Genomic DNA, 11,854 nt, shown 5'->3' with positions numbered 1-11,854 from the left:
TTGAAACTTTGTAATTGTGTACGCCCTTGCACACAAATCAAATGGGTGATCTAACAATTTCGATTTATGTCCATCCTTAAGGATTTTGAGTAGATGGTATACACACAAGCCATGCTCAGCAGAAACATACACACTTCTAATGCCTTTAGCTTTGCTACGATGTTTATTAGATACTATAACAAGATCATCTGACTCATCAAAAGCAGCCTTCAAATTGCGGAAGAACCACTTCCATGAGAGATCATTCTCTGAATCAACTATAGCAAATACAAGAGGAACAATTTGCGAATTTCCATTAAGGATGCATGTAGAAACTTTATGGGTTGTGTTGGTTTGTGGAGATGCTGATGATATTTATGTAGTTGTGGACTGGGGTGAGGTTGCCTGGTTCGTGGAGAGATGCTGAAGATATTTGCATAACAGTTGAACCAACCTAACCCATAGAGTTTTCATTTATTTGAACCCACGAATCAACCCAATCCATAGATTTTTTTTTATTTATTTGAACTCAAGCCAACCCAAATCAAACCATACGGATTGGGTTGGGTTGATCAAATTTTTGAACACCTCTATATCTCACTGGATAGTTGGGTTAAGAAACACAAAAAACAAACTAACTTTGGGGGCAAATATTACTAGAATTATGGAAGAAACTGTGAGATCGATGGGGGTATGTTTGGAAAAGTAAGTAGGAGATGGACCCCACACCTACGATTTTTTGCCCTAAACTATGAAAAAGAAAAAATGGCTATATTCCCAACCAGATATTATGTTTTGGCTATACAACACAATTTCTCTATTTGTGAATTTTGAATTTTTAAGCAATTTCCACGTTGAAGGCCCAATAAAATCACGGCCCATGAAGACGTCAGCATCTCCACGCTCCCGCTCGAATTCAAAAAATGTCGGAATTTGAATCCTTGAAATCTCAGCAGCTCCATTTTCGCTGTGGAGGTCGAGGGGAATCATGGGAGTTTCTAAGAGAGAATCGGCTATGGCGGAAGAAACCGTAGAATCACAAGATCTATTGCCTCAGAAGATAGCTAAGATCCTCGACGAAGCACGGTCATCAAACGCCACCCACAACCGCAAGCTCAAGGAGCTATGTGCTCTACGTTCGAAATCCAAGTCTCCTTTCGAGTTCTTTACTGCCTTTTCCAAAACCCTGATCCCTCTCTTCAACTTCCACCGCAGAATCGCTTCTGCCGAGCGCGTTATCCGTTTCATTTCTCTTTTTGCCACTTCTAAAGACCCCAAATTCGCTTCACTTTCTGATGATTTCTTGGAGGAATTTCTGCAATTTCTTCTCGTTGCATCATGCGCTGCAAATAAGTCTGCCAGGTTCCGTGCATGCCAGATTGTTTCTGAGGTGAGATCCAAAATTGCCTTATAGTTTTCTTCTTTGGAGTCGGAAAAGTGGTTATGGTATTAGGGTTCACCACAACACCCCCCCCACATTTTTTTTACTATTCCTTGCTATCTGTTAGCTTTTTAGGACTGAATGCAATTGATTGGCACGATTTCGAAATAGCTTGGAAATTGAAATTTGCGTCCTGCCTTTGAACGTCATTTCCCTGCTGATCGCTGGAAAACGAAAAAGGGATTTTGAAATTTATTTGTTCAAGCGGGGTATCCGGAACATTATATTTGTCGAGTTTCCTCGAATGTTTTAAACGACTGGCAAGATTTGGTCACTGAATCTGGAAACTAAAATTGGAGTAGTCAGTCCGAAAACTTCTAGTATTTTGGGTTAGTTTGGTTACAGTATAGTACTCTAGGTTCACTACTAAGGACAACGGAACCTCCACTATTTTCATATGCTATGATTTTGTCTACTTAGGGATATACTCTTCATGACTTTGCTTTTATAACAATTCAAAAGTCTTTGTATCAATGAAGATAATTATCACTACATAAGAAGCATAATACGAGACACGGAAATGATACGACACAAATTCAAAGTAAATGGGTTGACATATGCGTTGTCCAAGTGTCTGACACGTTTCAAGAACGGACGCACTAGTCAAACTAAAGTATCCATGCTTCGTAGGTCACCACTTATATACCATGGATGTCTCCCTTCTTTAACCAATGTGGGACTTTGTTTGCACCAATCATCTCCTAGAACAAAGTATCACATTGAGATTTTCCTCATTCATCTACTCCCAATCACTCATTAGAGCTTGCTCTTATCAAGGTCTAGAGTAAAGCTAGATAGAACAAAACTTGATCATTTTTTGTGGTATTCACATATTCTCCTCCCCTAGGATAGAGATATACTTCTTTTATAGGTCTACACGACTTGATAGTTCTATTCTTCATCCACACAATTTAATAGAGCTCTATTTGCTTGTCGCATCTGAAACACTTTTTGTCCGATTTGAAAATTCATCCACTAGACTCACTACTTTTGTTTGAAATTGCTAAGGATCTCACCTATATAATTAGGTTTGACCATGACTCTAATACAAATTGATAAGGATAAAGGAACCTCCACCTATCTTTAAAATGGTATGATATTATCAATTTTGGACATAAACTCTCGTGACTTTGCTTTTGGAAGCACCCAAAAGGTTTCGTACAAAGAGAGATAATTGTTCTCACTCAGATAGGATCTCTCTCTTCCCTAACCAAACTTTGTTTGCACCTAACACCTAGGTCTATGACGTGAGCTTGCAACTTTCTTAAAATTTTGAGATTCTGATGCTCTTGCTTATGATTTTATTGGATTTCTTTGCTGAATATTTGTTCACAACACTCTTAGCTAACTGGTTGTAGGCTGTAGTTCTGTTTCATGTCGGCAAATTTTCATTGGTAACTGTATTGTTGATTGAGATTACGCATTTATAGATCATCATGCGGCTACCAGATGATGCAGAAGTCAGCAATGAAGTCTGGGATAGAGTTATCGACCACATGAAGCTGCGGGTGCAGGACAAGGTTCCTTTAATACGTATGTTTGCAGTTCGTGCTCTTTCACGTTTTGCGAATGATAGTGAAAACGGTGACATCCTCAATTTATTTCTTGAGGTGATTACTATGGAACAAAATGCGGTGAGTATTTTAACTGTCTTAAATTGTTATATATACGTGGGTACACATACAAACCTAACCCAACATGCAGACCTTCTGTTTCTATCACCATATATGTAGAAAACTCTAGGGATCTTTTTGGATGTTTTGTGGACTTGATTGCTTTAACAGTGACATGCAGGTTATTCATCTACTCTTCCCTCCTTGATTGCTAAGGATATGTCAAATTGCTTTCCCTTTTCACATTCACAATTCATTGACGCTTTCAAATGTTAAATTCAATCTTGTTTCACATTTACCACATGCTTATGATTATATCTAGAAGAGTGCCCTCAATGCCAGTGGTTCGATCTTATGGTGCAGGAGGTCCGAAAGACAATATTACTGTCATTTCCACCTTCTAATGCCACTTTGCAAGTGATAATCGATTGCACCTTGGATGTGAGCGAGTCTGTTCGCAAAGCAGCATATTGTGTATTAGCTAATAAATTTCCACTTCAAAGTCTTAGGTAAGTGTGATTCAAGCGATAGAATTTACCAAATTTTTTTACTTATAATAATCATGCAACTATATTTCATTTTTTTCTCAGTGAATAAATGCAGGCCGTGGACTGAGAAGGGCTCCCCTCATTCTCCCTTGTTCTTGTTTTTATTATAATCCTGATCCATATTGAATGACACCGATAGGAATTTGATCTTTTAAAGTGTATTTATTGATTAAGTGTGATGACACAATCGTATAACATAACAGTTAAACGATGAACTTGTACTTTACTAGACGATAATGTCAATCAACAACTACACGATCGCTTACTCTTGCTACGCGATCACTTACAAATGCTAAACGATCGTTTACATTCACTATGCGATCACTTACCGCAACTACACGATCGCTGAGGCTCTTCTACACGATCGCTTAGTAGATGAAGTAGGCGATGAATGGTACTCCTCGATCGTTTCTACACAACAGACTAACCCGAACTCCCACCCTCGAGAGCTTACTTTCCTCCCCCAAGATATTCCGTTCTTCAATGCCCCCTCTTTCTGTTTCTTTCTTCTTTTAAACCCGAACTTCTCCCAACAGAATTGAAAGTAGTTTAGCTGTGGTCTCCAACCTCCTTAACCGACTCAACCGCCAATTTTCCTGTATTACCTCTATTCTTCCTTCTTTGATATTGTAGTATAATTGGAGGCCTATCAGACACTTTATTTTTTTTTAACAATGCGAATTAGGATCCAGGTTGGATGGGAATTTCCCCACCATATTAGTCATCTTTAACATCTCTACTCTTGCCTATTAGTATGTGGTAGAATTATGTCACTTAAATATTTGTGTATGTTTTTTTTTAATAGCATCAAACAAAGAACGATAATTTTACAGAGAGGACTTGCCGATCGTTCTCAAGCTGTTTCAAAGGAGTGTTTAAAATTAATGACAGATGAGTGGCTTAATAAATGCTGCCATGGGAATCCTGTAGAATTGCTAGAGTATCTTGATGTTGAAACCTATGAACGAGTTGGTGAATCTGTTATGGGGGCTTTCTTAGGAGCTAGTTTGTTGAAACTGCATGACGATGAAAGTATCCAGCATTATATACTAACTTCTAGCGGCGCGACAGAAGGTTAGTGTAGCTTGTCCAATATCCAATTATTTATGGTTTCTATATTTGTAATTGTAACTGTCCGTTGTTTACCCATGTTAACCAATCTATGCAATATGCATTGCATCATTCTCCTCGCTATGTCCTCGCCTACGCCTATCATTTGATAGTTGGAAGACTCACAGGAATTGTTCTTATTCTTATATTATTCTTCTTTTTATTTTTTTGGCTTCATGTGCATACATTGAATTTAAATAGCCCGTTCCAAATCTGTTGTTAAATGTTCCCAATTTTTTGGTCATTGAAGTGTTTGTAGTTGCTGGAGGAACTGCTGTAGTATGTTTTTTCTAAAAAAATTGATGACTTTTTTTTTTTTTTTTTTAATAAAACAATAAATTTGCTCTAGTGATTTCAATCCTTCAATTGCTGCCCGACTTTTATGCACATTTAACTTGATGAAAGCATCTCATTATACTGTGAACTTGGATTTTACATGCTATAGTAACATGATGGTTCCCGCACTTGATATTAGGAGACTCACTACATTGCAGTCCAAGTATTCAACTAATGGAACCGGAAGTTTCTCTTTACTGGAGAACCATTTGTAAGCATATCCTAACAGAAGCACTCGTAAGTATATTTGTTCCTTCTCCCGTCATTTTATTCTTCGCTTGTGTTTGTCAAATTCAATTCCCGTGAGTACTAGTAATAACTAGTAAATGTTTGTATAAATTCTCTTAGAGATTTGTAGGCTACGTGGAAACATTTTATGAAATGGAGTTCTTTAAAGACTTGACCCTCAAAAGGACAGGGAATCCCCGGTAAAATTGGTCTTTATTAGACGTGCCACTCTATTTTTCCTAGTTCATTTCCTCGTCATGTGTCAAATACACCAATATTATTAGGAATGCCACACCATCATTTAGTCATCGTGTTAATGATAGTGGCCACATAGAATCACAATTCAAAATTTAGATTTGTAATTATACCTTTTCAAGCTTAAATTTTAATTAAATATAATCATTAAATTTCATAATCTAAATTTGTAATTTAACCTTCACTTATTCATTGCTTTTTAATTTTTATCTGATCTCACACTGACACACTCTCAATACTCTCCTTGTTCAGTTGAATTTTATTTTCAACACTCTGATGCATGAACGTAATAAAGCTCCTGAAATTGAGTCATCGTGGAATTGAGTTGTCTGGAACATGACAATGTACCAGAATTTCTATCAGTTTCTATTTTAATACTTGTAAATTTTTCTTCTGTAGGCAAAAGGTTCTGATGCTGCAGCTTCTATGGGTGCTGAAGCTGCAGTCTATGCAGCCGAAGCTTCCGATAAAAATGACCTTTTAGAGAGAATTCTTCCTGCCACAATTTCTGATTATGTAGGCTTGGTCAAAGCTCATATTAATGCTGGTAAGATTTTCTCATGGATCAAGAATATAGTACATTGCTTTTTGCCAAACACGTAAAATGACTTTGTAATTACAGGGTCCAGCTATCGATTTGCATCAAGGCAGCTACTTTTGCTTGGAACAATGCTTGATTTTTCTGATAATGCAAATAGGAAGATTGCTGGTGCATTTCTGCAGGAAGTGTTGCATATGTCTCCAGATCATGAATTGGACGATGATGGGAACTTGGTTGTTCTTGGGGATGGAATCAATCTTGGAGGGGATAAAGATTGGGCAGTTGCTGTCTCTGGGTTGGTTAAGAAAGTCCATGCTGCTGCTGGTGAATTTGAAGAAATTGTTCTTGAGGTGATTGAAGAACTTGCTCGACCATGCAGAGAGAGAACTGCAAATTGTGTGCAATGGATGCATTGTCTTGCTGTGACAAGTCTTCTCCTGGAAAACGTGAAATCATTGAATTTTATTAATGGAAAAGTCAGAGGACCTGCTCAACTACTGGAGTCGATATTGCTTCCAGGGGTAAGAAAACATTTTGTAGGGTAGCTGTTTGATTTTGCTTATTGCTCGATATTGATCAACTGTTCTTGCATATTGTGACTTTGGACCATGGTTACATATTCATGTATATGATTAGCTGCTCCGAAATTGTTCCAATATAAAAATTGTATCTGTCAATACCCTCCAAAACAGTTACTGATATTGCAACGTTGAACCATGGTTGTTAGGAGATGTATTACGTCGTGTGTATGTTTATATGAATCTGTGATTAGCCTAATATCGACGTATAATTCAATTTGGGCTATTATTATTACTACATAGAAGGGAAAAACATCACTAATTTGAAATCAGTTGAAGTATGAGGTGGAGTGTTTATCTAGATGAAGCTTCTCTCTTTTTATGAAACTCTGATATATTTGCAACTATTGCATGAAAGGTGATTATATGCTGCTTGGATAGATGCTAATCCTTGCAACTGCCTTCAACAGCTTAGCTCGATTCATTTTTTGAAGTTATGTAGCTTAGAATTCATTTATTCAATTCACCAACTTTATTAATTTTGTATTGCAGGCAAAACAAGTTCATTTAGATGTTCAGAGAATCAGTATCCGCTGTCTTGGCCTGTATGGATTGCTAGATAAAAGACCAAATGAGAAAGTTCTTAAACAGTTGAGGCATTCCTTCATTAAGGGGCTGCCCCCAATTAGCATAATGGCCTGCAAGGCATTATTTGATCTTGTATTGTGGCATGATCCCCAGGAGGTTGACAAGGCTCTGGGACAAGATCACATCCTCCAGTCTTCATTTGATAAGACATCTTTTAGTCCTATAAACTTATCTGAAGCAGCAGATGAAGATTGGACTATGGGATCACTTGATCTTTTATATGCTGGACTTGACAATGATGAGAGGTACAGCTCTTCAGCAACCAATGAAATCGAGTCCGTTCAAACCGTTGTTACTGAGGGATTTGCAAAGATTCTTCTGCTGAGTGAAAACTATCCAAGCATACCAGCATCTCTACATCCTCCACTCTTAAACAAGCTTGTGAACATTTATTTTTCAAGCGAGAAAGATCTTGAGAGGTTTCCTTCTGAACCTATAATTTCCCAAATCTAATTTACCATTTAAATTTAAAAGCATATAAGACCTCAATTGATCTTATCTTAAATCAGGTTGAAACAATGCCTTTCTGTATTCTTTGAGCATTATCCATCCCTCACAGTTTCTCACAAGGTAAATGAAGCTTAACTTGAAATGGATGGATTTTCTTACACCTTAGAGGCGTGAAATTGTAATTTCTCTACTGAGTGGCATATTTTACTCGCAGAGATGGATATCTGAGGCTTTTGTCCCAGTTATGCGTTCAATGTGGCCAGGCATGAACGGAAATGTTGGAGGTTCTGCAGTTGAGGTAGGGAATATGCGTAAACATGCAGTCCAAGCATCACGTTTTATGCTGCAAATGATGCAGGCTCCTTTATATGCAAATGATACTGAAAGGAAGGAAGAAGATGGATGCTTGGGAAATCAGGAAGCCACGGGTAGTATTGGAGAACCTCCTCTTGAGTGCAGTGAAGAGGGGCTTGCCATTCGAATAGCTACGGAGGTAATTTTTGAACTTATGATAGTAGGATTGTCCTGTCTATTTAAGTATCATCGATTATGTTTCCAGTCATATTTCATTCTGATAGAACCCGGATATATTGAAAGATAAACGATAATGGAATTACAAGATAAACCAAGTGTTTGAGGTACTTACCTACTTGGACCCTCCCAATCTTGAGATCACTCTCAAGCCCTAATTCCCTCACCAAATATTGCTTGCCTTCCCCCTTCCCTATCCTCTGTATTTATAACCAAACTTCCTTAACTACTTATCTAATTATTGATATACCCCTAATATTCCTCTAATACCATTCCTATCACATTCTGGTAGAGGGGAGGTCATCAGCCTTTTAGGTGCAAGTCAATTTAAATTCAGAAATTTTGATAAATATTATAAAAATGTAAGATAAACTGTAACGAGGAAATAAAAATTTTATAATTTAAATTATCTTTTATAAGTAAGTAATCTAAGGGCCGTTTTGTACATCATGATTATTATCACCAATATGTTCAAACTTAGTATCTAATTTTTGTCTTTAATATATTTTTAAAGTCTTGTATTAAACTTATAAAGTATTATTGTCACCAATACGAGCAAACTTACTCCCTAATTTTTGTCTTTAATATATTTTTAAAGCCTTATTTTATAACCTTATAAAACTAATATTGCAATTATCATGACTTACAGTATATTAGTGCGACAAATGTGTTGTCTATAGTTCTGTTCTGAAAAATTGATAGCAAATTGACATTAGTTTTTTTAGCCCATTTTTGAGGTGTGAAAACTGGACTCATAAATTCTAACCCCGTTCTATGTAAGACGTAAGTGTCTTATGATCCAAAGAGGATTTAAGGTTCAAGGCTAAAAAAATTTGTCTTGTCATAACAGAAACATCAAAGGTGTAAGCCTTTGACTCAGTTAATGAATTCTCCTGAAGGTCATTTTGGATGCAATGACTATGATCTCAAATATCTCTCATTGCACCGAGAAAGTAACTTCAATTCTTATCAACAGCATTATGTGAAGCGAAAGTGTAAACTGACGGAGTTGGGTGGGACCAATAATCTTCTTCAAGATATTTTAAATTTGTTGGAGGCGACCTTGTAACTTGATCAGGAAACAGTTTGTTGTATCTAGAGTGTAAACTCAGTCTGTTTCTATATTCCTTGCTCTCTTTCCCTTTGTCTCGCGTGCTCTCTATGCCTTTCTGTTACTCTCTCTCTCTCTCTCTTTCAATTATCAACCAGAGATCTCTGCCTCACTCTATTCCCCAATCTCTCTTTGGTTCATGAATTTGATCGAGAAGCAAATCTTAATTACTCATACTTATTGAATTATGTTTGTTTTCCATTTTTCTCTTTATTTTCTAAATCTCGGGCTTCATAATATTAAAGTTCTGAGTCTCACATTACTGAAATTTTCTGAAGGACTATTGCTTCTAAGTGCACAAACTCATTGAGATTGATCGAATGCTTAATAGAGGCTAGAAAAGTGCATGGTATGATCCTAGTAGTTCATACTAGTTTGAGAGGAGTGTAGAATTTGAGCTTTAACATAGCTCTCACATATTAGTTAAAGCTAGCCAAGCTGACTAATTTTGAATTGTACAAACTTGGTTATTATGTTTATTTGTTACCATCTTTGCTTTTCATTTAGTCTTCTTTGAAGTTGTAATAAAAACTACTCAACCTTCTTATGCTAAATTACAAAGAGTGTGGTACTTGTTGAAATAAATTAATGATATATACCGTTTATCTCTTATGCTAAATACTCAACCTTCTCTGTTGAAACAAGTTGAAAGTTGTGGTTTTCTGACTTGTTAACAATTGATTGGTACTTATTTGAGGTTGCAAGCTTCCATGGAAAGAAGACGCCTGCACAAAAGTCATATGTTTCTGCTTTATGCCGGGTTCTTGTGTTGCTTCATTTTCGCCCATCAGAACAATGTGCTATAAGGCTAATGAGAAGACTACTATGTTATGTGGTTGAAACTACGTCATGGGATAAGGATCTTGTCAAGGAGTTAAAGCGGATGGGAGAGCATCTCACAGCAATTGACAAACAACCAGATCTTGAAGTGACGCAAGATCAAGCTCATCTAATTTTAGGTAAATGTTGAAACTTATTCCTCTCCTGCTTCTTGGTTTGAAAACAGTAAAAATTTCACTGAACAAAAACTTGCCAAGTTATGTTTCCTGAGTAACGAGTCCTTAACAGTTATCTTGTACTCCATTTATGCACCACATCTATTTTCTCATGGTTCACTCAAGTAATAGGACCTATTACATATACGAGGGTCTACAATCTTATAAGACTTCCAATTGCGGAAAAGATGGGCTTTGTTTTAGTTCTCTTTTCCCTCCCCAGTACTCCAATCCGTTTTTATTAATGTAATCATTTCTGTTTGGACATACTCCAGTCACACAGCTAACTTGCATGCCTAATACTTAGTTTGGTGGGGAAATGAGTTGCCATGAGATGGTTGTCCGTTTAGTATTTCAACGTGTCAATGATGGTTCCCTTTAGAAACACCCATGCAAAGCTTTTTCCAATTTCATTCATTCTAAATCACAAGCATGTCACTGGTATAGCTTTGGTTGTGTCCAATCTTCCATTTAGTATTTCAACGTGTCAATGATGGTTCCTTTAGAAACAGCTCATGCATAGCTTTTTCCAATTTCGTTCATTCTAAATCACAAGCATGTCACTGGTATAGCTTTCGTTGTGTCCAATCTTCCGTTTAGTATTTCAACGTGTCAATGATGGTTCCCTTTAGAAACAGCCCATGCAAAGCTTTTCCTAATTTCATTCATTCTAATTCACAAGCATGTCACTGGTATAGCTTTTGTTGTGTCCTATCTTCCAGTTATTTTGTGCTAATAAACACATGTACTTACAGATCAACTAAAACTGGAGTTCAATTTGGAAGCTGAAATTCCACAAACACCAGTCCCATGTTCAACCAAACCTACACGTTCCCGGAGACGAGTGAAACACGAGTCTTCATCTTCTGATGAAGCTATGTCACCCACCTCTGTTCCCAACTTTGTTGGGACAATCAGTACACGCTCACAGAGGGCTAGCAAAACTGTGGCATTGACTAGAATTACGAATAGTGTACTTAAGACCAATAACGTAGTTGATGAGGAAGATGCATACGAAGATTTAGATTCAGATGATGATGAAGATGATGAAGATTCAGATTCAGATGTGACAGAGAATTAATTAATCCTCGTTACCATGATAGTTTTCTCCAATGTTGTACGTAAGATGTATGATTGGATTATGTGTTGGCATCTGTTTTATTGTACATAGATGTGCTTCAACTGTGCATGTTATATCCTACAGCTGTAGCAAGTTACAAGATTCTGCTTGGTTTGTAAAATGAAAGTATAATTTAATTGAATCTTATGAGTATGTTGGGGCTACTTGGTAGGCAACTCAGATTTTGTTTGATGTTTTCTAATTTTTTGAGTTTAGTGAATGTGTTTGGTTGACAGTTTGGATTATGTTTCGAGAATTGTTTTCAGATTCAATGATCCAAACTGTACAAATTTTGAAAATAATTTTTTAATGTTTTTAGTGTCTCTAGATTTTAAATTCAAAAATTTAAAATGTATAATTATATTAAAATTGATAAAAACCATAACAAATATATTGTTTCATGTTATAAATTCAATTATTTTTGTTAAAT

At 36.6% G+C, this 11,854-nt stretch overlaps 1 protein-coding gene across 1 annotated transcript; it reads left to right on the top strand.

Moving 5' to 3' along the window:
- Positions 1–900: 900 nt before the first annotated feature.
- LOC120092494 (condensin complex subunit 3) lies at positions 901–11,577 on the top strand. The gene is made up of 12 exons (XM_039050592.1): positions 901–1,369; positions 2,851–3,054; positions 3,397–3,542; positions 4,387–4,655; positions 5,167–5,264; positions 5,910–6,057; positions 6,133–6,572; positions 7,122–7,636; positions 7,727–7,787; positions 7,882–8,160; positions 10,007–10,268; positions 11,060–11,577. The coding sequence occupies exons 1-12, from the start codon at positions 968–970 to the stop codon at positions 11,383–11,385; spliced, it is 3,150 nt and encodes a 1,049-aa protein (XP_038906520.1). The 5' UTR covers positions 901–967; the 3' UTR covers positions 11,386–11,577.
- The last annotated feature ends 277 nt before the right edge of the window (positions 11,578–11,854 follow it).

The sequence above is a fragment of the Benincasa hispida genome, chromosome 12, assembly GCF_009727055.1.
Source record: "Benincasa hispida cultivar B227 chromosome 12, ASM972705v1, whole genome shotgun sequence".
In the NCBI taxonomy this organism is placed as follows: domain Eukaryota; kingdom Viridiplantae; phylum Streptophyta; class Magnoliopsida; order Cucurbitales; family Cucurbitaceae; genus Benincasa; species Benincasa hispida.
This window is presented reverse-complemented; position numbering and strand designations above follow the sequence as displayed.